A 23,920-nucleotide genomic window follows, 5' to 3' on the forward strand; every position below is an offset into this window, starting at 1 on the left:
AGTGAATTTCTTTTATGAAGAGAGACATCATGACTTATACCAACTGTTTCTTTCTTCATCAATGACCATATATACGCTCCCCCGATTAGTTCCATTTCCACGTCTCCACCAGGGCTTTCAGGAGTACCTGGCTTGGGCTGTGTTTGATCAACAAGGGTCCTGATGGCAGGCCATGGTCCACAATTTTTTCCATCCAATCTCAAAAAAGAGAAAAATGATTCTCTTAATCTGTGGCCTACAGTATATATATATATATATATATATATATATATATATCATTGTGTTGTTTAGTTGCTAAGTCATGTCCAACTCTTGCAACCTCACAGACTGTAGCATGCCACGCTCCTCTGTCCATGGGATTTCCCAGGCAAGAATACTGGAGTGGGTAGCCATTCCCTTCTCCAGGGGAATCTTCCTGACCCAAGGATTGAACCTGCATCTCCTGCACTGGAAGGCAGATTCTTTATTGCTGAGCCACCAGGGAAGAAGAATATATCTATATATGTTTATATATTCATGAGAGTTTGACTATAAAGAAAGCTGAGCACAGAAGAATTGATGCTTTTGTTTTTTTTTTTTTAATTTTATTTTATTTTTAAACTTTACATAACTGTATTAGTTTTGCCAAATATCAAAATGAATCCGCCACAGGTATACATGTGTTCCCCATCCTGAACCCTCCTCCCTCCTCCCTCCCCATTCCATCCCTCTGGGTCGTCCCAGTGCACCAGCCCCAAGCATCCAGTATCGTGCATCGAACCTGGACTGGCAACTCATTTCATACATGATATTTTACATGTTTCAATGCCATTCTCCCAAATCTTCCCACCCTCTCCCTCTCCCACAGAGTCCATAAGACTGTTCTATACATCAGTGTCTGTTTTGCTGTCTCTTACACAGGGTTATTGTTACCATCTTTCTAAATTCCATATATATGCGTTAGTATACTGTATTGGTGTTTTTTCTTTCTGGCTTACTTCACTCTGTATAATAGGCTCCAGTTTCATCCACCTCATTAGAACTGATTCAAATGTATTCTTTTTAATGGCTGAATAATACTCCATTGTGTATATGTACCACAGCTTTCTTATCCATTCATCTGCTGATGGACATCTAGGTTGCTTCCATGTCCTGGCTATTATAACAGTGCTGCGATGAACACTGGGGTACTTGTGTCTCTTTCCCTTCTGGTTTCCTCAGTGTGTATGCCCAGCAGTGGGATTGCTGGATCATAAGGCAGGTCTATTTCCAGTTTTTTAAGGAATCTCCACACTGTTCTCCATAGTGGCTGTACTAGTTTGCATTCCCACCAACAGTGTAAGAGGGTTCCCTTTTCTCCACACCCTCTCCAGCATTTATTACTTGTAGACTTTTGGATCGCAGCCATTCTGACTGGTGTGAAATGGTACCTCATAGTGGTTTTGATTTTCATTTCTCTGATAAGGAGTGATGTTGAGCATCTTTTCATGTGTTTGTTAGCCATCTGGATGTCTTCTTTGGAGAAATGTCTATTTAGTTCTTTGGCCCATTTTTTGATTGGGTCATTTATTTTTCTGGAGTTGAGCTGTAGGAGTTGCTTGTATATTCTCGAGATTAGTTGTTTGTCAGTTGCTTCATTTGCTATTATCTTCTCCCATTCTGAAGGCTGTCTTTTCACCTTGCTAATAGTTTCCTTTGATGTGCAGAAGCTTTTAAGGTTAATTAGGTCCCATTTGTTTATTTTTGCTTTTATTTCCAATATTCTGGGAGGTGGGTCATACAGGATCCTGCTGTGATATATGTCAGAGAGTGTTTTGCCTATGTTCTCCTCTAGGAGTTTTATAGTTTCTGGTCTTACGTTTAGATCTTTAATCCATTTTGAGTTTATTTTTGTGTATGGTGTTAGAAAGTGTTCTAGTTTCATTCTTTTACAAGTGGTTGACCAGAGTTCCCAGCACCACTTGTTAAAGAGATTGTCTTTAATCCATTGTATATTCTTGCCTCCTTTGTCAAAGATAAGGTGTCCATATGTGCGTGGATTGATCTCTGGGCTTTCTATTTTGTTCCATTGATCTATATTTCTGTCTTTGTGCCAGTACCATACTGTCTTGATAACTGTGGCTTTGTAGTAGAGCCTGAAGTCAGGTAGGTTGATTCCTCCAGTTCCATTCTTCTTTCTCAAGATCGCTTTGGCTATTCGAGGTTTTTTGTTTTTCCATACAAATTGTGAAATTATTTGTTCTAGCTCTGTGAAGAATGCTGTTGGTAGCTTGATAGGGATTGCATTGAATCTATAGATTGCTTTGGGTAGTATACTCATTTTCACTATATTGATTCTTCCAATCCATTAACATGGTATATTTCTCCATCTGTTAGTGTCCTCTTTGATTTCTTTCACCAGTGTTTTATAGTTTTCTATATATAGGTCTTTATTTTCTTTAGGTAGATATATTCCTGAGTATTTTATTCTTTCCGTTGCAATGGTGAATGGAATTGTTTCCTTAATTTCTCTTTCTGTTTTCTCATTATTAGTGTATAGGAATGCAAGGGATTTCTGTGTGTTGATTTTATATCCTGCAACTTTACTATAGTCATTGATTAGTTCTAGTAATTTTCTGGTGGAGTCTTTAGGGTTTTCTATGTAGAGGATCATGTCATCTGCAAACAGTGAGAGCTTTACTTCTTCTTTTCCAATTTGGATTCCTTTTATTTCTTTTTCTGCTCTGATTGCTGTGGCCAAAACTTCCAAAACTATGTTGAATAGTAATGGTGAAAGTGGGCACCCTTGCCTTGTTCCTGACTTTAGAGGAAATGCTTTCAATTTTTCACCATTGAGGATAATGTTTGCTGTGGGTTTGTCATATATAACTTTGATTATGTTGAGGTATGTTCCTTCTATTCCTGCTTTCTGGAGAGTTTTGATCATAAATGGATGTTGAATTTTGTCAAAGGCTTTCTCTGCATCTATTGAGATAATCATATGGTTTTTATTTTTCAATTTGTTAATGTGGTGTATTACATTGATTGATTTGCGGATATTGAAGAATCCTTGCATCCCTGGGATAAAGCCCACTTGGTCATGGTGTATGATCTTTTTAATGTGTTGTTGGATTCTGATTGCTAGAATTTTGTTAAGGATTTTTGCATCTATGTTCATCAGTGATATTGGCCTGTAGTTTTCTTTTTTTGTGGGATCTTTGTCAGGTTTTGGCATTAGGGTGATGGTGGCCTCATAGAATGAGTTTGGAAGTTTACCATCCTCTGCAATTTTCTGGAAGAGTTTGAGCAGGATAGGTGTTAGCTCTTCTCTAAATTTTTGGTAGAATTCAGCTGTGAAGCCATCTGGACCTGGGCTTTTGTTTGCTGAAAGATTTTTTATTACAGTTTCAATTTCCGTGCTTGTGATGGGTCTGTTAAGATTTTCTATTTCTTCCTGATAGAGTTTTGGAAAGTTGTACTTTTCTAAGAATTTGTCCATTTCTTCCTCGTTGTCCATTTTATTGGCATATAATTGCTGATGCTTTTGAACTGTGGTGTTGGAGAAGACTCTTGAGAGTCCCTTGGACTGCAAGGAGATCCAACCAGTCCATCCTAAAGATCAGTGCTGGGTGTTCATTGGAAGGACTGATGTTGAAGCTGAAACTCCAATACTTTGGCCACCTGATGTGAGGAGCTGACTCACTGGAAAAGACCCTGATGCTGGGAAAGACTGAGGGCAGGAGTAGAAGGGGATGACAGAAGATGAAATGGTTGGATGGCATCGCCGACTCGATGGACATGGGTTTGTGTGGACTCCGGGAGTTGGTGATAGACAGGGAGGCCTGGCATGCTACGGTTCATGGGGGTCGCAAAGAGTCGAACACAACTGAGCGACTGAACTGAACTGATATATAATTTAGATTGGACTAAGTACCACAATATTTTTTTTTTAAATCATGAAAATATAGGTTGTTTCTGGGAATTGTATCTCATCCCTAACTGCAGTCATTATGAGAACAGATAACAGGTATCTAAACTACCCCTTCCCATTAATTCCTAGGCCATCCTTCAAGGCTCAGCTCAAATGCTTCCTTCCTATGAATCCTTTCTTGATCCTCCAGCTGAACAATATTTATTCATTCACTTTATCTGGATCAATCTTTTGGCAAACAGCTTATGAACAAAATCTTAATATTTTGTTTCTAGCCTTACAGATTTTATGTGCATCTCTTTTTAATTCTCCTTTGTATTTTGTATTCTCAGCCACTCCTAGGATAGCACCTGGCACATAACGCTACATCGATGGAGTACTTATTCTTGACAAGGCATTGTGCTTAGCATTATATAGGAATTTTCTCACAAAATCCTTACAGCAGCCCTATTCATGCATTCAATCTTATTTTCAGCCTCTTCTGTGAGGGAGAAATACTAGATTCACTATAAACTTAGTAAACAAGACAGATACAGTCCCTGTCCTCAAGCTCACAGTCTATGGCAATTGGTACTGTTGCTGTTCTCTAGTATAGAGATGAGGAAAAGTAAAGCTCAAAGAAGTTATCAATAATTTGTTTGCCCCAAATCACACAACAAAAAAAGTGGCAGAGTCTGAAATCAAACTCAGCTCTACAGACTGGATATTCAAGACCCTGTGCATATAACCACTATGTTCTAAAAGAGGTACCTGATAAACACTTACTGAGATAAAGTTTTAGAAAACTCCAACAATGAAAACTATCCCATGGATAATGAAGATTTCCATTCAATTTTGTTCTGGAAGAGGAAACCAGGAAATGAACAAAAGGGCAGATGGGGGTTGTAGTAAAAGCCTCATATACACCTGGTAACTCAGAACTGCTAAACTAGCCATCTGCTGAGGATGCTCAGCACTGCTTTGCTCAGCACTGAGAATGTCCTGTCTCTTAAACTGGTCCCTCCTCAGAGGCAGTGATTTGCTGCGTGCCAGGGTGGTGTAGCCAAGTCATTAATTAGCAATGAGACCTTATATCTCCTACCAGATAACTGGCAGCATGGAGTGGAAGGTAAGGATGAATAGCTCCTTACTTAAACGTGGCGGGGAGGGATGGAGGGGGTGGGGGTGGGGGTGGTGGGTATTCTTGAAAGGTGAACTCCCATGCCTAGAAACGGCCTTCAAAAAGGTGTGAGTTGGGGGCAGCTAAGCCTGGGAGCCAGCCACCACTACTGAGCCCACGTGCCCTAGAGCCCAAGCTCTGCAACAAAGAGAAGCCACCACAATAAGAAGCCCCCATAGGCAACGAAGAGTAGCCCCCGCTGGCCACAACTAGAGAAAAGTTCGTGCATAACCACAAAGACCCAGCGAAGCCAAAAATAAATAAATAAATAAATTTTAAAGAGAAGAAAATGGTGTGTGTTTACTTTTCACCGGAGGAGTGAGGAAGCTACCACGAGGGGATTGCTGCTGCTGCTGCTAAGTCGCTTTAGTCGTGTCCGACTCTGTGCGACCCCATAGACGGCAGCCCACCAGGCTCCCCCGTCACCAGACCCTAAACACAATGCATGGCATGCTGGAGTCCATGGGTCACAAAGACTTGGACACAACTTGGCGACTGAACAACAACACACAATGCAGGTGCCCCTGGCCCTGTGGGCCGGCCATGCCAGAGCCCACAGCCTGCTGGACTCTCTTCTCCAAATGCCACTGTGGCACCTGCACTGTTCGGCCTATCCTGGTCATCTCCTCAACCAAACGAGGTTTCAGAGTAGCGATATCCCAAAGTATAGACACGCCATTACTAGGTGCCTGGAAGCACGCATCTTATTCCCCACAATTTATTAGCCCAGCAAGGGACCACCTGGCTTTACATCAGGTTCCCCGCTATAACCTATTTGGCTCAGACGGTAAAGAGTCTGCCTGCAATGCAGGACACTTGGGTTCGATCCCTGGGTCAGGAAGATCCCCTGGAGAAGGAAATGGCACCCACTCCAGTATTCTTGCCTGGGAAATCCCATGAACGGAGGAGCATGGCGGGCTACAGCTCATGGGGTCGCAAAGAGTGGGACACGACAGAGCTACTAACACTTTCCCCGCGTTAATCGGTGGAGACAGTTTCTAAGGGCCAGGTCCTGACCCAGAGGCTCCTGCAACAAGATGGACAGACAGCTTCCGCCACCGGTCTCCCCGACTCGCCCGCCGCCAGACCCCTCCCCCTGCATTCAGGCAGTTAACCGGACAACCGGCTCGCAGAGGCTGCAAGTCGGTCGCAAGAAGGCATGTGGGTGGCAGGCTACACACTCCACCATACCGGCCACGCCCCTCACCACCACCCGGCCAATGGCCTGCTGCGCCGGCTCACGGTGTTTCAGAACCAGTCCGCCCGCGGACTGAGCGCATGCGCCTTGAGAGGCCGACTGGGTGAGGTCTGTCTAGCGAGGAGAGGGGGCCACGGAAATGGAGGGGCTGAGAGCGCACGCCTTAGGCCCTGACAGGGCGCCGGCTGGAGAGCGCGTTGGGCTAGCCGGGGGCAGTGGTCGCCAGGGAGGTCGAGGCGCTGGGTCCGACCGAAATGGAGCGGGGTCCGGCGCTCCGCTGACTCGCCCGTGTTTGTGTTCCCTCTCAGGGAGACATGGAGAACTGTTTGGTGGCCGCGGCGCTGAACGGGGTGGACCGACGTTCCCTGCAGCGTTCGGCTAGGCTGGGTCAGGAAGTGCTGGAGCGGGCCAAGAGGAGGGCGGTGGACTGGCCTTCGGTGGAGCTTCCCAAAGGCAGCGTGGGGATCGTTTCCCGGGTGCGGCACTGTGGAGAAAGAGGGCCGGCAGCCAGCCCCCGGCGCCTTCTCCCAGGAAAGGTGAGGAGGGCCTCAGCTGTGGACCAGCCCATTCATTCCCTCAGCAGCGGCTTGCTGAGAACCAGGGCACGCTGCACACCGGGACCCGAGGGATCCTGTGCTTGGCGGAAGCTGCTGTGTATCAGGACAGTGAACCGTAAAGTCTTGAAAACTTGACATTTGACAGATTCTTACTGGGTAGTTTTAGGACACCGATAGGTACCGCTAGTGCTCGGCCCTGATTGGTTACTTTTTAACGCAGTTCTTAGAGGCTATCATCTGATACTCGAGGAAAGCCAACAAACCTTTGTCCTGGAAAAATTGCATGTCTGTGTATTCCTTTTAGAGATGGAATTCTTTCTCAATAAGATCATTTTACTAATTTAAACTTGCAGAGGCCTTTCAAAAAGTAAAAAGGAAGGTATTTCCAAAATGACTTCCTTCTCCAGTAGGGAATACAGATCTCACCTGTGATTTGCCGTTTATTCAAATAGAGAGAAGACAGACACCCGACCCTCAGTGCTTCCTTCAGAACAATGGCTGAATACATGAACTATACTTCAAGTCAGTGTGGGGTAAGTTGGTGTAAGCCAAAGCATGCCCCTGATCTGCCTGCTGATGGATCACAAAGTGGATTTTTGTGGAATTTAGGAAGAATCTGCACACTATCTGTTCACCCGGTCCTGCCTTCGTGGGCAGGTTGTAATTAGCCAAGGATTTACAACAGGTGATAAATCCAGGTTACAGTTCATTCAACAAATACAGACCGCCTAGCTTTAGCTGTTCGGAGAAGGCAATGGCACCCCACTCCAGTACTCTTGCCTGGAAAATCCCATGGACGGAGGAGCCTGGTAGGCTGCAGTCCATGGGGTCGCTAAGAGTCAGACACAACTGAGCGACCTCACTTTCACTTTTCACTTTCCTGCATTGGAGAAGGAAATGGCAACCCACTCCAGTGTTCTTGCCTGGAGAATCCCAGGGACAGAGGAGCCTAGTGGGCTGCCGTCGATGGGGTCACACAGAGTCGGACACGACTGAAGCGACTTAGCAGCAGCAGCTTTAGCTGTTAGGAGATTACAGCAATGAACAAGGCAGAAAAGTTCTGCCCTCACTATTTTTAGATGGGGAGGTGGGTGCTTATTTGCTGAATTCCAAAGTAAGACCAAACATAAGGAGTTTTTAAAACTTTGAACTAAACTAAAATTTTTTAAATCTGTAGAATCACTCTAAATTGGAACTGAGTCTGTTTTCAAAGCAAAAATTGAAACAAAATCCCTCCATTAGATTTTAATCTCTTTTCCAAGTCCCTGATAATGTAGTTTTTAAGTATGTCCCTTTGGGTCCATATCACTTGTTGGCCACAAAGCTGATTTTGTGGCACAGACGCAGTGCCCTCATCAGAGGTAGTGTGGCTTAATGGCAGGGGCGGCCTCCCAGGAATCCGACCTGTATTCTGCCACTTCCTGGCTCTGATGCCTTAAGCCAGTTAGTTTCTCTCAGCCTTACCTTCCCCATGGTAAACTGACAATGTTCAAGTCCTTTCCAGCCCTTTTAGTCTGTTTCTTCAGTTTCCACTGAAAGATAAACACCAGGAAATTGCTATAAACTGTAGCATAGAGGACCTACATGAGATTTTCGGTCCCATTCATTAAAATGGGTGAACAAAGGTTTTAAAGATACTCTTCTCAAAAGCATACACTAAGGTCATCTCTAAGTACTTTAAGGGAATGTTGAAGGTGGACCAGCCAACATTGAAGAAAATCACCTTCGTGGAAGGTACTCTGTGTCTTCTAGGACTTAAAACAGACTCTGTGGTCTTGTCCAGCCTAACATTTTATGATTCTTATGTGGGTGTAAGGGTGCTGGTCTCTATGGCAGAAGGAAGAAAATGCCTTATTTCTGTCCTGCTTTTCAATTTCATAATGAATATTAAAATTAAAAAAACCTCTGTTTCTACATCTTTTATAAAATCCTTATGACTCCAAGAATAGGATTCCAACCAACAAGATACGGTTCAGAGAGTATTTTTATGTTCTTATTCTATGAAATGGTTTTAGAAAAATCCGTAACTTTGGCTTTACTATAAAGTGATGAAGTTAAACACTTTGGTTCATGGTTCAGTAAAAGGAATAATATTTGTCTTTGGTTTGAGGTTTAGCAAATTGGTATTCTTCACTTTGGTTTTCAGTTCATGCTTCAGTTCAAGTCTCCATTAAAGAATGGAGCCTCAGAACTCTTTGGCTCTCGAGATAGAATCAAGAACAGTGTTCTGAGTTCATTTTCAGAACTTTGAAGCAGCCCCTAAGTTACATCATTAGCTTCATGTCCTGACGTGCTTTTCCCAACTTCTCATTCTTTTGGTCTCTTGACTTAAACATTGTTCCTACCCTTTGTTCCAAACAGGCAAGCTTATGATGTCCTCGACATTAGTAACTATCAAGAGCAAGTCTAAGGTTAACCTGGAGGGGGAGGAAGGAAGTAGACAAGAAAAAAACTGCTTTCTGATCCTTTGGATGATTTTGCCTAAATCAGAGACTTCTCCCTTCCCTCCTCCACATGAGGAGAACGGCTGCTTAGCAGTTGTATTTCCTGTTGTATTTCTAAATTGCCAGGAGATGCACGTCTCTCTTCTCCTTGCCTGAGACTTAGTAAACATGGACCTGTTTGTCAGAACTTGTCACGAATAGAGATAAAAGGGCTTGTGCATTGATATCAGAGTGAGGATGTTGTGAAAACTCTTTAACCTGGCAGAGAGCATGGGCCTACCTAGCTTGAGTTGCCAGAGTTCTTGCCCTGCAGAGGCAGCAGATGGCAGCAAAGTAATGCCAACTGCAGTTTCCTTCTCTGCAACCACTTTACGCGGGCTAAGATTTGTTACATGACTTTAGAGGCTTCTTGGGAGGGCAGGTAATTTACCTTTGCTCTCTTGCCTCTCTTCTTAACCATAATTTGCCCAAGTTAACAGGGTGCTTTTTGAAAATCTGACCAGACTCTTGGGTTACCCAATGTCTTCCACATTACTTCTCTAGAAATATTACTCATCTGCACCAGAGGAAGGAGGGGCAACCCACGTCTACCGCTATCACAGAGGGACATCGGAGCTGCACCTGTGCTCTGATGCGGGGAGTGGTCAGGTATGTACCCTCAGCTGTGCTGTGCCCTCAGCCTCCCAAACTGGGAGGCCCCACATCCTGGGGCTTTTGCTGGATTGTGTTATTGGGTGGCTGGGTGACTCTACAGCACTTTGTGGAAATGTTTCTCCTCGGAGAACTTACAGCAATGAACATGAAATAGGAGTTTTTGTCCAAAATACAAGATTGATGCCACTGTAGGATCTTCAGTGACAATCCTGGGCCAAGGGATTCTTGAGCAGGCTTAACAAAAAGCACTTCAAATATCCTCTTTTACATCTAGGGATATGAAAGAGGCTTTTAATCATCATGTATTTTACTCTAAAGTAGTGATAAGTATCATGTCTTTGGTAATTTTAAAAAAGGAAGTGCAAGGAGGGGGTCTCTTTTAACAACATCCTTTTCCTAAAGATAACAGTTACAGGCTTCTCACTATGAATTCCCTGTCTTACCACATGTCACTCTGGGAAGTCTAAAAGACTGCTTGTTGAACTAATTCAACAGGAGTCCTTTGTTATTGTTTCTGGGAAGAGCAGGTTTTTCTTGTTTTTGTTTTTCAGCTCCCCTAGTTATACTCAAAGGTAGCAAACTTAAGTCCAGAGTCTAATCCACAGGTTGGATTCCTGACTTCCTTGTTTTGAGAAGGGACAAGAGAGTGGCCACAGGGATATGAGCAAGGACTGGCTGCGTGCCAGAAGTCCCTCCCATTTCCCTGGCCTGGGGTGCAAGTGGCAGCACCAAGGCCTGGATCCAGGACTCCCGTTTCTGGTCCGACCCAGGCCCCCGTAAGAGCTTACACATGGGCAAGAGTCATTTGTATTCCTCCCCTCCCTTCCTACCTGGAGCAGGAAATGGCACCCCACTCCAGCACTCTTGCCTGGAAAATCCCATGGATGGCGGCGCCTGGTAGGCTACAATCCATGGGGTCGCTAAGAGTCGGACACGACTGAGCCACTTCATTTTCACTTTTCACTTTCATGTATTGGAGAAGGAAATGGCAACCCACTCCAGTGTTCTTGCCTGGAGAATCCCAGGGACGGGGGAGCCTGGTGGGCTGCCGTCTATGGGGTCGCACAGAATCAGACATGACTGAAGCGACTTAGCAGCAGCAGCAGCCTCCCTTCCTATAAAATATAAGTTGATGACTCTAAGAGAAATTTACTTTCTCAGTTCAGTCTCTTCCTCTCTAATACTCCCACTGCTGGGAGAAGCACAGAAGAGAATTCTATTTACTGAAAGCCTGTTAAACGTCAATCACTTTTGCACTTTAAATCTTTCCTACAGTCTAGTGTCCCCAGGTTATAGGCTGGATATCAAGACTTAAGAGATATTAATCTGTCCCTCTCAATAAATGGCAGATATAGGAGAAGGCAATGGAGAAGGCAATGGCACCCCACTCCAGTACTCTCGCCTGGAAAATCCCATGGACAGAGGAGCCTGGAAGGCTGCAGTCCATGGGGTCGCTAAGAGTCGGACACGACTGAGTGACTTCACTTTCACTTTTCACTTTCATGCATTGGAGAAGGAAATGGCAACCCACTCCAGTGTTCTTGCCTGGAGAATCCCAGGGTCGGGGGAGCCTGGTGGGCTGCCGTCTATGGGGTCGCACAGAGTCAGACACGACTGAAGCGACTTAGCAGCAGCAGCATAGGATTCAAACTCAGGTCTGTCTTTCTCAAAGCCCATGTAAGGATAAAAGGTAATGATGGTAAACATCTGACTAAAAGTACATCACAGAAATCACTAAAAACCTTAAGATCTTAGTGACAACTTCGAAAACAGTGACAGCACAATTGTTAGTTCCTCATTAAGTTGGAAAAAATTTTTACCATCCAGAAGTCGAAGTTCGGGCCCTCATCAGTGTTTCTACCTCTCTCTTCAGAGAAAAGACGCAGGCCTTAGTGTTGGAGGCATGCATCGGGCATCAGAGTGTGTGCTGAAGGCACCCCAGTCTGTGAGTACCGAACTTCCAGGGCACCGGGCTTCCCCACCACTGCCGTCCATGAATCAGCTGACTGGGTTACAATAGGGTTCCTTGTGTTGGATTCATATTATTTTTAAGTTGGGATATTTCTATCTTAGGGGAAAGTGTGCAGCATTTTAGTTCACTGTAAAATTATATTTTCTTGGTATCCTTCCTTCCCTTGAAATTTCAGAGATAGCGTTTGTGCCTCAACTCATAGTTGTGGTTGGAAAGAATGCAGAGCATTCATAACTCCGTTCCTACAGCTCAGCTGGGCCCTGCTGGAATGTCACCATCTGTTTAAGCAGCGGGAGGGGCCTTGCCCCCTGCTTATGAAGTGAAAACCGTGGCTGAAATTCTGAAACATATACATTCAGCTAGATCGGGTTCCAAAACATTTAAAGGAGTTTGTGCCTATTTTCCACAAATGTTTCTATGTGAAAACATACAGTGATGAGTTTTTCAGGATAAAATACTCATTTGTTCATGAACCCAGGGAATCTTCTGGAACTTGGAAGGGCTGAATTCTGAGGAGTGGAACCCCTGTATGTTGTAGTAATAGTTTAATTTTTGTTGGTCTACAGTATACGCCTAGCCTGGATTCAGAATATACTAGACTTAGTAGCAACTAAGACTATTCTGCTTCTAGTACAAGTTGTTAGGCTTAGATGTCTCCAACACTGGCTGGATTTTGATAAATCCATAAGTTGAAAATACCATAAATCGAAAGTGTACTTAATATCCCTAAGCTGCTGAAAGTCATAGTTTCGCCTCGCCTTCCTTAGACATGCACAGAACACTTATATACCCTGCAGTTGGGCAAAATCATCTAACACGAAACCTACTTTATAGTTAAGTTTTGAATAATTCATGTAATTTATCAAATGCTGCACTGAAAGTGAAAAGGAGACTGGTTGTATGGGTACAGAATGGTTATAAGTGTATCAGTTGTTTACTCTCGGATTGCACAGCTGACTGGGAGATCTCTCACTGCTGGCGCAGCATCACACTAGCCTGCAAAAAGATCAAAATTGGACGTACGGTTTCTGCTGAATGCATATCACATTCACATTATGGTAAAAAAAAAAAAAAAAGAATGAGTCAGATTGTTGTAAGTCAAGGACCATCTGTATGGGAGAACCAGCCCTCCAAGGGAGGACATTAGCCAGCCAGCTGACTTGCTGCATGACAAAATGCAATCTATTCAGAGTCTCAGCTTTAGGAGAAATGTTTCATCCTAATAATGAATTTAGCAAAGCACACCTAAAAAGAATGCTTTGTATCATCCTGCAGTGCCTCGCCATTGCTGCTGGTCTGTGCTAACAGGTGCCACTGCCTACTTTTGAGCCCCGAGGCAATGGTCATTAGCCTTTCCCTCCACCTGATTCTTACTTTACACTCCAGCCAGTGTGTCCTTTTATGATTCTTCCTGTTCCTGCAACAACTCAGCATTTTCACATACATTCTTGTGAGCTAGTTTTAGAAATAAAAGCATAAAGAGCAAGTGAGACTGGCCTGAAGGGCAGTCCTGTTATGTGGCCACGCCAGGTGCAGAAAGCAGAACCTCCGTCTCCCACCTTAGCGCCTCTCACTGCGTCACACACAGGGCGCTCTGACAGCAGCAGGACATAAACCTCTGACCTGGTAACACCTGCTTTTCCTTCCAGGCTGAGAGCGTCTCTAAGGACCTCTACATAGAAGTCTATCCAGGGACCTATTCCGTCACTGTGGGTGCAGATGACTTGACCAAAAAGACTCACGTCGTAGCAGTTGATTCCGGACAAAGTGTGGACTTGGTCTTCCCCATATGATGTGGACCGTCACAGGCATCACATCACCTTTTTCTGAGTATCAAGAAGAATAAAGCCACTGTATATTCTTAATATGTACACATTAATCCTGCCTTTAGTGCTGACTGTGAGGGTCAGCCTTCCTAGGAACTGGACTGTGTCTCTTTCAGTGCCTATTTTAACTTGAAAGTCCCTTCACCCTCTTCTGCCTGAAAGTAATAATGTAATGATACTGTCTGAATAGTTTTTACAGCTTGCTTTCCAAGCAAAGGTTAATTATGACAATAAAGGGAGAGATTTGAAAATGAAGAAAAATTCCTTTTTATTGGCATTAAGAAGGGAAACAAAACGTCGCTCTTGTACAGTTGAGGCTTTATGAAAAGATAACAGAGAGGCTGTGGACACGTTTGCCCAAAGCAGGCCAACCATGTTCTGTAGCTTCTGTGGAAGAGGCATCCTCAAGCAGGTCTTACCCGGCCCCTGGCAGGGAGCCCTGGGCTCCTCACTCCTGTGCTCCTCAGGACAGGTGAAGATGCTGCTGCTTACTGGACTGTGATCTGTGGCCCTCACTATGCCATTTCCGTTGAAGAGTGCCTTGTCAGCCACTCTGTAGCTCCTCCTCAGGTTACCACCTCTACTCTTTAGCTTCCTATAAGAGGGAAAAAAACAACAACACTGAGAGTCTTATGCTGACTTCAAAAATCAGTGACTTTTGATCCTTAAAATTATGAAGTCACTGCTGTGTCCTAAGCGTCTTTAAGCTAGCACGCCAACAGTATTGTTGCATTTCAGTTTAACTGCCTAGGACTTCACCTCGTTTTGAATGTAAGTTTTGCCTCAGAAAAAAGGCCAGTATTTTATATGATGAAAACAAAGTTTTAAGTAGAGCTGTCTTAGCATTCCTAGTGAAGAGCAGACTCATGGACAGAAGGCCTAGTAAAGCAGACCCATACCCACCATCACCAGGTAGAGGGTCACTTAAACAGGGATCCTTGCACCCCCAAGAAGCCAGTGAGGAAATCTGTGGGTTCTGCAAGCCTTCTGAAATCATATGCAAGATTGTGGGTGTGACTCCAAAAGATCAAAGAACCCTGGAGAGAGCCCTTCAGAAGCCCCTTTGCAGCCATTCTGCTCTACCTTGATCCTTGGGGCTTTTAGTCTTGGAGTTCTGGCCCCGCTGATGTGCAGCAGTACCCTGACTCAGTTTTCTGTGTCCGGCTTCTTTGGGCAGGATCTGCAGCGGCTTCATGCCAGTGACGTTCAGGGCCAGCTCTCTAGGACTCCCCGCTGCAGCAGGTTTCTCTCTCTGTTGTCTGTTGCTCTTCTCATCTTTCTGGGTGCTGCAAAGTCTTATTCCTGAACCCAAAATTCAGTTAGTTGAATATGCTACCATTTTGATGGGATTAGTCTTGATGACTTGGGTAGGACTAAATCATGGATCACAGAATCCCTTAACTCTCTGAACCCTGTTTCAGTTGTAAGCAAGGGTGGAGAGCAGCATGTCTGCTGGCAGGAATCCTGCCCCCAGGTTTGTTAGGATCAGACAGTAACCTCTCAGCCTGTAACTAAAAGGAGCCAAAAGTGTGGCAGGCGGGGACCCATACAAGAGGATCCTTAGTGGGCAGACCCTCAGACCAGACTGGCAAGCATCAGTTCTTGGTGGCACTCAAGCACAATTAGGAGAAGCAAAGCAGCACATTTTCTTAGAAGGGAACAAGATTTGGAAGGGAGAAAAGAAAACCTCTGGTGTTTGCCATGGTTTCCAGCCCGGCACACGTGTCCTTTTACACGCTTCATCTCACTGGTTAGTGAGGCACAGCGTGTGTCTGGGACAAGGGCTGGTGACGGGCCCTTTCCCCACACCCCATCCAGGCTTATTCTCCATAGCTTTGAGTGCAGGTGTGGGACTTAGCAGAGGGCAGGCTCACTGATTATCATGGTTCCACTCCAAGAATTAACCTTTGCCTGGAGCATAACAAATGGTCCAATAACCTAGAGGAAAGCCAGGGCAAGTACCTGAAGATATTCTCTTTATGGCCAATCATTAGACTTTATTTGGGGATGCAGAGTACTTTAGAGAGGATCTGTTTAAATATGGTAATGGGAAGAGAGGCTGAATGTAGGTGTAGCTGGTTGGGTGGGAGGTAAAAGCAGTGTACCTTGGGGCCAGGAAAGATTGGTCTGGACTCAGTTGGGTTTGGAACAGTCTGGATAGAATGCCATGGAGCAGGCCATGGGAATGCAGGCCTGGAGCCAGGGCAGGTCTGCGCACCATGGCCCTCTGGTTACCCCACTGGCCTGCCTCTCCATGAGGCAGGGCCTCATCCTATCTCAGTTGCTCCCCACAGGCTACTCCCTCTGGATAGATAAAGCTTTTCTTTCCCTAGTCTGTGCTGAAGCAGGAGGCAGTGGAAGCCATGGAGAATTTAACTTGAAAACTCTAGATTTGGGCACTATTTTGTTTATATTATCACTTGTTAGAGGACACACCTGTAGAAACCTGTTTCCAAGCACTTCTGCCAAGGCCTTTCACTGCAAGGAAAGACATCCAGGAAGCTCTCCCTGCCCCATCTTGACATTTTTCTATACAAAGTGTCCTCTTAGAGAGTGGAGGAAAAGCTCCACTGGTCATAGCTAGATTCCTGTCCCTCTAGTTATTCCCTCTCAGACATGGGGGAAAGGTCCCACACCTTGAAATCTAAGGAAGAAACCATCATATAAAATACAACAGCAGTTGGGACTTCTCTGGTGGTCCAGTGGTTAAGAATCCATCTTGCAATGCAGGGGATCTGAGTTCAATCCCTGGTTGGGGAACTAAGATCGCACATGCCGCAGGGCGCCCGTGTACCACAACTAGAGAGCCCATGTGCTGCACCAGGAAAGATCCTACATGACACGATGAAGACCCTGGGTGCCACAACTAAGACCCAACACAGCCAAACAAAAACAAATCAGCAACTAATATGTCTATCCCTGCCCACTCCAAAGGCCAGGGGCCCAGAGGAGTCACCAAGCAAGTTTCTCCCTGTGGAAACAATTTCTCAGCTTCCTGGAACGGAAGACTAATAAAGTCCTTATGCCTGGAGCAAGACTGAAATCCCTGTGGGTTGAGAGGTCCTGACTAAGCAGATATCCTGGAAATAGGGCAATGGCTTCAATGGGGACTCACAGTGAGTCCCCGAGTGGGCAGTGTCTACAGATCCTTAATACCCTTAGCAGTGGTATTCTTTAACCCTCAGTATCCCTGCCCCAGGTTCAATGTTCATTTAGTTCACTGAAGGTTGAATTAGGGTTAGACTAGTCTAGGGCTGGCTGCTGCTGCTGCTAAGTCGCTTCAGTCGTGTCTGACTCTGTGCGACCCCATAGACGGCAGCCCACCAGGCTCCTCTGTCCCTGGGATTCTCCAGACAAGAACACTGGAGTGGGTTGCCATTTCCTTCTCCAGTGCATGAAAGTGAAAAGTGAAAGTGAAGTGGCTCAGTTGTATCTGACTCTTAGCGACCCCATGGACTGCAGCCCATCAGGCTCCTCTGTCCATGGGATTTTCCAGGCAAGAATACTGGAGTGGGGTGCCATTGCCTTCTCCGAGGGCTGGCTAGGGCAAGCCATCTCCTTCATAAAGCTCTGCAAGCTGCCTTAGGTATCTGCTCTTTCTGGGCCACATTGGGAATTTAGATCACATGGCATGAGGCATTATCAGTGACACACTACCCTAAGCCTACGAGGACATGTCACACAGGTCTTTGCTGGGGTAAAGAAGTTCGGGAGTGGCTGCAGATTGCCAACAGTGACCCTGCCTCCCCTTTCCATGGCAGAGTGAGATGATTAAGGCTGCGCCGGTTCTTCCCACTCTGACTTCTTCAGGGGCTCATATGAAGAGTAGGGTCTGATGACCAATATTTAAAGACGTTTCTGAGTTCTCAGGGTCTTGAAGACTCTAATCAACACGTGGAGGCATTCTGACTGCACATGTAGAGAAAAATCATAGCCTCCAAGAAAAGTGAAGGAGGGGAGGGTAGAAACGGACAATGGCAGTGTCCTTCCAGTAGACTAGTGAAGAAAGAAAGGACAGTTGTTAAATAGGGATGCAAAGCTTAGCACCAAGATCGGCTCATCCTTTCTTGTTAGGTTTCCATTTAATCAATAAAGCCCACTACTTCCCTCTTATCACAGCCCCCCTTCAACATGACCACACCCCCCAGTGTTACTTCCAGTTCCATCACAGCAGACAAGTGTATCGGATTCCTGAGAGACCAACCCCCGCCAAGGAGGGGGTTACAGAGGGGAAGGGAGCAGGGGCCTCAGCCCCACCCTAGGAAAAGGCCTACCTGGCTTCCCTGGGTACGGCTCAGGCCCGTTTCTCCTCCAGTACCTCCATTCGGGCTGGCAGAGGCCACCCTGCTTCCTCGGAGACTTCTCGAGAAGGATGGGGTCCGTGTTGACTGTGCTGTCCACCAGCAGCCTCTGAGGGGGGCCCATCTCCAGCTCATTCTCCAAATCCTCGTCTTCAGAAGAGGAGGAGGTGGAGGAGGAGGAAACAGCCGCGGGAGCCTGCACTGCCACTTCTTCCTCCTCAGGATTCTCCAGGGGCAAAAGCTGGGCTGTGGGCTTCAGCTCCGCTTCTGGAGGTTCTCTGGCTGCGACCCCTGAGGTCCTGATTGGAGGCCACCATGTGGGTCCAGCCAGGGGGCAGCAGCAGAGGCAGCCCTGGACCAGCAGCTGGCAGCCAGCATGTGGGTAGCAGGGAGCACACAGGAATGGAGGGCTCAAAGGAAGCCCGCTGGTGACAAATCCAGTGACCGGCCCCACCAGAGAGCAACAAGGGGCCCAGAGGAGGGGCCTGGGGTGCTGCCTGGCAAAAGGCTTATGCAGCCCGTCCACGGCCTTCTTCCAGACAGCTGGGGGCACCCACTGGACCCCTCTGAGAGGCACTGGAGCTGTCCTGCCATTCCAGAAATGAACAGTAATTTCTTCTTCTTTCGGGGATGCTATGTAACAGAGAAGGGCAACATTTTGTTACAACCGCCTCTTCTACATCAAGGGTAAAGGTTCTCCTGTCCCCAGAAGCAAAGCCTCAGCACAGCCCCTCAGCTTTGCCTGCTGTCTCACGCACACCTCTCCCTGCAAAGCCTGCCAGGGACGTCCCTCACCTGCCCCACGTTTACCTCCCCGTCCTGTGCCTCCATGTCTCACTTTTCTCATCAAAACCCAACACCTCCTCAGGTAGGGGGAGGGGAGGAGAAGCCTCCTTTGTGGTTTGAATTACAACGATGCTGCCTGGCCGGCCCCACACAAGGGGACACTGTATCCGTGCCTGGATGACATTGTGGGGGACCGAGTACAGGTGTGACCTCTGGATAACCTCACCACACCATAGGTCAGGTAACCAACATAGACATAGTAGCCTTGGGTGATTTTGCCCTGATAACAAATATTTTATAATTGGAAAAATATGATTTGTCTATCTGTGGCCACCCTCGGGATGAAGCTGCAAGTGAAAGGGTAAGGATTTCCTCAAGCCCCTAAGACCCCTAAGCTGTAGAGACAGCCGCTTTGCTCCTTCCTCAGCCTGATCACCAGCCTGGCTCCCGGGGAGCCCCAGAGCAGCTCCCTTACCTCTCTGGGGGTCTCTCGCCTCCAAGCCCAAGAGAACAGTGCCAGGGCCATAGCGTTGTTGGTCAGGGCCCCAGGGTGCCAGCACCTTGTCCCCAGGTCGCAGTGAGAATTCCATGGTTGGCGAGAACTGAATGACATCTTCCTCTAAGACCACGCTCTGCTGCTGGGCTGGCAGCTCTGGGCCTGTGGCAAGGGGAGCCTCAAATTCCACCAGCAGGACCCCCTGCCTCTCCAGCTGTGGGAAGGAAAATATTCAGAATAATACCTGGCCTTAGGAAGTACTACAGGGAGCTTCATGGTTCCCTACAACGCCCAGCGCCAGGCTGAGGGGCTCCCTCCCACACAGCAGAGGCCAGCTAGGGAAGGGGCCAGGCCAGGTGCTGCTGAAGCCCATTACGGCAGGGACAGGCCGGCTATGAGGCAGAGGCTCTCCCTCTGCTTCTTGCTGTGGCCACTCTTGTTTATCACTTCCTGCCTTTCCCTTCCCGTGCTCTTTCTTTTCCTGTTTTTCTTTTCTCCTATCTTTATTTTTGGTCTGCAATTCACAGGAGTAAACTGGGTCCTCTCCATCTTTCCCAAAGCACCCCAGGAAGAGTTCTCCCAGCCCTCCCAGGAAGCCTTGTCCCCGTGTCCTGGACTAGCCAGGGGTGGGGTATCAATCACAGGCCCTGCCAGGCAGGGACATCTGTGGCTGCCCTCAGGGCAGCCCTGTGCACTGCCTGCATGTCCATGAGGGGAGGCAGGGCCGAGGAAGGAACGAGCGGCCTGACAGGGAGGGCAGGAGGAATACTGAGCTAATTAAAAGAACAGGCTGTTGGGAGAACTCAGTATTATTTTTGAAGAGCGATAAAGTGTGGTTACAAATTAACTTCTATCTAGTCACTAGACAGAATCTATATTTGAGCAAACTCCTGCTGATATTTCATTTGAACTCACATATTAGTTACTGGAAAATGACAAAATGACTTTTGATTGGAAATTCTATAACATATTTTTTTTTAATAAATCACAACAGTTTTCCCTCTATGGACCCACATTCACAAAGTCTGACTCTGAAAAGAAAGAAAAATCCCAATGAAGCAAGCAGTCAGCAAAGTAAAGCCCAGGCCTGGCCCCAGCACACAGGGACTATGCTCCCATGCGGAAGGACACAGGCGCACATGAGGTATACATAGGTTGGTTCCTCTTTCCCTTAGGCTGGTGCTCGTAACTCTACACACCGAATCTTCCTAAACGAAGTGCTTTTACTGTACATTTTCTTCACTGTTACGGGTTGAATTATGTCCCCCCAAAATTCATGTTGATGTCCTAGCCCCTGGGACCTCAAAATGTGTCACACTTAAGTCTAAATGACTTAAGACAAAGTCACACTGAGGATGACTGAGTAGAGTGGGCCCCTAACCCAATGACTGGTGTCCTTATAAAAAGGGGAAATTTGAACACAGACATGAGCTCAGGGGGAACAGCAAGTGAAGATGAAGACCAAGTGCGGGGGGATGCTTAGACAAGCCAAGGGACATCAAAGATTGCCAGCAAACCACCAGAAGCTGGGAGAGGTGCACGGAACAGATCCTCCCCCAGAGCCCTCAGAATCACCACCCCTGCCCACACCTGGTTCTCTCCAGAACTGAAAAAATCAATTTCTATTGTTAAAGCTACTCAGTTTGTGCCACTTTGTTATGCAGCCCTAGCATACTGATTGGGGAAGGCAATGGCACCCCACTCCAGTACTCTTGCCTGGCAAATCCCATGGATGGAGGAGCCTGGAAGGCTGCAGTCCATGGGGTTGCAGAGGGTCGGACACGACTGAGCAACTTCACTTTCACTTTTCACTTTCATGCATTGGAGAAGGAAATGGCAACCCACTCCAGTGTTCTTGCCTGGGGAATCCCAGGGACGGGGCATCCTGGTGGGCTGCCGTCTATGGGGTCGTACAGAGTCGGACACGACTGAAGTGACTCAGCAGCAGCAGCAAACTGATGCGCTCACTGACATTACATTTTCACTTCCACCTCCTGGCCATGGAAGATCTGTGCTTATTTAAGACACTGAACAGCTGAGGCATATCAGGTATGACAGGGCCACCCAGAGGAGCATATGGGGAGACATGGGGACTGAGGGACTTGCCTCTGGAGCAGCCTTTATCTGAGCCCTGTAATAAAAGCCATCTGGTTCCCTTCTTGCCAGGACCCATGTGTCAGCAGCCTCTCCAACTCTTCCCAGCCAGCCAGGCCCCTGCCATGCTGGGTCAGCAATGTGGAGACACGGGTAGTAAGATGCATATCTGGGGGAAAGTAAATGGAATTAGGGAAGCAGAGAAAAGCAAGCCCTAAAATTATCAAGAAACACATTTCAAAGTTAGGTCTGAGCAGAACCATGGGGTGAACTTGACAGTTAAGGCGATATGGAACAGAAGCCCGTGTAAAGAGTGGCAATCTGTGACTTCCGATAAGGTAAATTGCTGGAAGAGGAAGGAGGAGAGGAGAGTGAAGGGAATCGCTGTTTAAGGCCTGGGAATTGTTTCAAGGTAATCAGAATGGGATTAGCCTTGATATATAACAGGATGGCCAGATTAACTGGTTCTGAGACTAGATAGCAGGCCAGGAAAGTGTTCTTCCAGGAAGGGAGATCCTGAGGTGGTGTGCGGGATTCCAGGATGAGGTGTGGAGGCTTGGATGGTGATGACAAAGGAGCAAAACTGCAAAGAGGCTGAGCACCATGGAGTCGGAAGAGAGGAGGAAGTGTCTGAACGGGGGAAGCACAGGGGCTGAGTAAGAGGCTGAGGGACAGAAAAAAGGAGAAGCTGGTTCTGGGAACTCTGGTAGACAAAACCAAGCCATAGGGAATTGTTGAATCAGGTTTTGGTTTTCCGAAAAAAAAAAAAAAAAAAAAGTGTTTATTTTGTGGGCAAGCCAGGATACAGGACTGTTTAAACTCTGGCTTTGAAGGGAAATGGTCCACATGGGTGAAACAAGAAAAGGGACTATAGGGTTCAGGCCTGGGCAGACTGACTTGAATAGCATGGGACTTGCAAGATTTGTATATGCTTATCGGCTGAGGTTCCCTTCCCCTCTAGTAGTCACACTGTAGATAGCTAACTTTGGGTACCATTCACAAAAAGCTAGGACAACTGAGGGAACCTGAGGCGGGATCGGGCGACCTCACCTAATTTCCTCATATAGTGCCAGGGCAAGTTGCAGAGAAGATGATAAAATGAGCCAGAAGTTTTATAACTGGTGATGCCTGCCTTCTCCCACACATATCAACTCTGACATCAGCCCCTCCACTACAAGGCGGGACAAAAGCTAGGTCAGCCCTTGTCGCTGGGATTAGAGTTTATTTATATTTTGGCTGCACATGGAGGCATGCAGGATCTTAGTTCCCCAACCACGTATCGAACCTGTGTTCCCTGCAGTGGAATCCTGGAGTCCTAAACACTGGACCTCCAGGCAAGTCTCTATGCATTTACTTATTTATTTATTGTGAGTACAGTTGGGGGGATCATAATAACCCAAGGAACGCAGCCCACACCGGTAAGGAACCCTTTCAGCCTTCCCAGGAAGCAAGTCCTCTCCCTCCTGGGCCATCGTGTCTCCCACCATTTTGAGCCAAGAACAGAGAGGAAAAAAGAAGCACAGATGGGTACCTGGTGAGGAGGCTGTGCCGGGTCAGCCAGGGTGCTCTGCAGGCGAGGGGGCAGGTGAAGGAGAGGTCCCAGGGAGGAGCAGTGCCGGCCCAGGCAGGGGCCTTCAGGGTCGTGGCCACGCTGCAGTATTTGGGCAAAGGCGTCCCAGGCCCCGCGGAGGAGTCCATAGACCTCGCGAAAACACCTGAGAACCAGCGGCTCTATTACCTGAATTGCAGCCCACAGCCCAGCAGAGGCCGCCTGGCTCGCGGCCGCCTCTCCGCGGCCCCACCGCTCCCACCACGCGCAGGGTGTCCCCAGAATCATCACCTGCCCGGGGAGACTCTGCTCAGGAAATAGGGAAGGGGTTGAAAGAGCAAGAGCTCTGACTTCAGAGAAACCCAGCTGGAAGTCCTTCACCGCCTGCTGGCTGCGTGCTCACTTCACCTGGGTGCGTCAGTTAACACCCTGGAGATGATCTGTGGAAAGCACCTGGCATCTTTAAGTAGCTCAATCAATATACGTTCGTTTTGTTTACCCACCCCCCACCTCCACCCCAGTTGTTGGGACTCCGGGGGTTTACATACTTCCTTTTACAAAACCCAGCCCTTGATGACAAACTGAGCCCTAACCCGAGCCACAGACTTCCCTCCTCCTAATCTGGTCACCTGGGGGACTAACTCGACCGAGCTGAGAGCCCAGGGCGGTGGCCTCCGAAGATGTGCTCAGAGGCGACAGCTGCCACCCAGGGCCCGAGATCACACTCGGCTGGCCCAGCCCAGCTCGGCCCTGTTGGGTGTGCTCCTGCCCAAAACCATGCTCTGACCCCAAGAGTACTCACCACAGCCCCAGCCAGACTCCTCCACCTCAGCCTCTGTCCCCTCAGACGGTTAGGAGTTCACGGCCTCAGCTCAACCGACTCCTGGTTGCCAAGCAGGTTGCCATGGATACAGCCAGCTGGGCCAGAGGGAGTATACTGAGCATGTGCAGAGGGGTGACTGGGGCTTTGGGCAGCATGGGCGGGAAGAGAGGGT

At 47.3% G+C, this 23,920-nt stretch overlaps 2 protein-coding genes across 5 annotated transcripts; one reads left to right on the top strand and one right to left on the bottom strand.

The window, feature by feature from the left end:
- The first annotated feature begins 6,217 nt into the window (after positions 1-6,217).
- AKIP1 (A-kinase interacting protein 1) lies at positions 6,218-13,954 on the top strand. 3 transcript variants are annotated; one of them, XM_025266617.3, is made up of 6 exons: positions 6,218-6,349; positions 6,555-6,782; positions 7,256-7,336; positions 9,791-9,895; positions 11,775-11,846; positions 13,523-13,954. In XM_025266617.3, the coding sequence occupies exons 2-6, from the start codon at positions 6,561-6,563 to the stop codon at positions 13,664-13,666; spliced, it is 624 nt and encodes a 207-aa protein (XP_025122402.2). In that variant the 5' UTR covers positions 6,218-6,349; positions 6,555-6,560; the 3' UTR covers positions 13,667-13,954. The 3 variants fall into 3 exon arrangements, with proteins under 3 accessions (XP_025122402.2, XP_025122400.2, XP_025122401.2); XM_025266615.3 differs by having other exon boundaries at positions 6,225-6,354; XM_025266616.3 differs by lacking the exon at positions 7,256-7,336 and having other exon boundaries at positions 6,225-6,354.
- On the bottom strand, positions 13,951-23,876 carry C16H11orf16 (chromosome 16 C11orf16 homolog). Of its 2 annotated transcripts, XM_044929490.2 has the most exons (8): positions 23,728-23,876; positions 23,217-23,365; positions 22,908-23,091; positions 21,389-21,545; positions 19,262-19,496; positions 17,974-18,633; positions 14,783-15,001; positions 13,951-14,294 (listed from the first exon to the last, which is right to left on the bottom strand). In XM_044929490.2, the coding sequence occupies exons 3-8, from the start codon at positions 23,072-23,074 to the stop codon at positions 14,287-14,289; spliced, it is 1,446 nt and encodes a 481-aa protein (XP_044785425.2). In that variant the 5' UTR covers positions 23,075-23,091; positions 23,217-23,365; positions 23,728-23,876; the 3' UTR covers positions 13,951-14,286. The 2 variants fall into 2 exon arrangements, with proteins under 2 accessions (XP_044785425.2, XP_025122399.2); XM_025266614.3 differs by lacking the exon at positions 23,728-23,876 and having other exon boundaries at positions 23,217-23,376.
- Positions 23,877-23,920: the final 44 nt, after the last annotated feature.

The sequence above is a fragment of the Bubalus bubalis genome, chromosome 16, assembly GCF_019923935.1.
Source record: "Bubalus bubalis isolate 160015118507 breed Murrah chromosome 16, NDDB_SH_1, whole genome shotgun sequence".
In the NCBI taxonomy this organism is placed as follows: domain Eukaryota; kingdom Metazoa; phylum Chordata; class Mammalia; order Artiodactyla; family Bovidae; genus Bubalus; species Bubalus bubalis.

Bases quoted from the DNA above. Each gene is read 5' to 3' on its own strand.
- AKIP1 (XM_025266617.3), top strand. From the start codon at position 6,561: ATGGAGAACTGTTTGGTGGCCGCGGCGCTGAACGGGGTGGACCGACGT. The intron at 7,337-9,790 runs GTAAGTTGGTGT...TTACTTCTCTAG, and splicing joins ATACTTCAAGTCAGTGTGGG to AAATATTACTCATCTGCACC. The intron at 11,847-13,522 runs GTGAGTACCGAA...TTTTCCTTCCAG, and splicing joins TGCTGAAGGCACCCCAGTCT to GCTGAGAGCGTCTCTAAGGA.
- C16H11orf16 (XM_044929490.2), bottom strand. From the start codon at position 23,074: ATGGACTCCTCCGCGGGGCCTGGGACGCCTTTGCCCAAATACTGCAGC. The intron at 21,546-22,907 runs GTACCCATCTGT...ACTTTCCCCCAG, and splicing joins CGGCACAGCCTCCTCACCAG to ATATGCATCTTACTACCCGT. The intron at 15,002-17,973 runs GTAGGCCTTTTC...TTTTGGGTTCAG, and splicing joins GCCGTACCCAGGGAAGCCAG to GAATAAGACTTTGCAGCACC.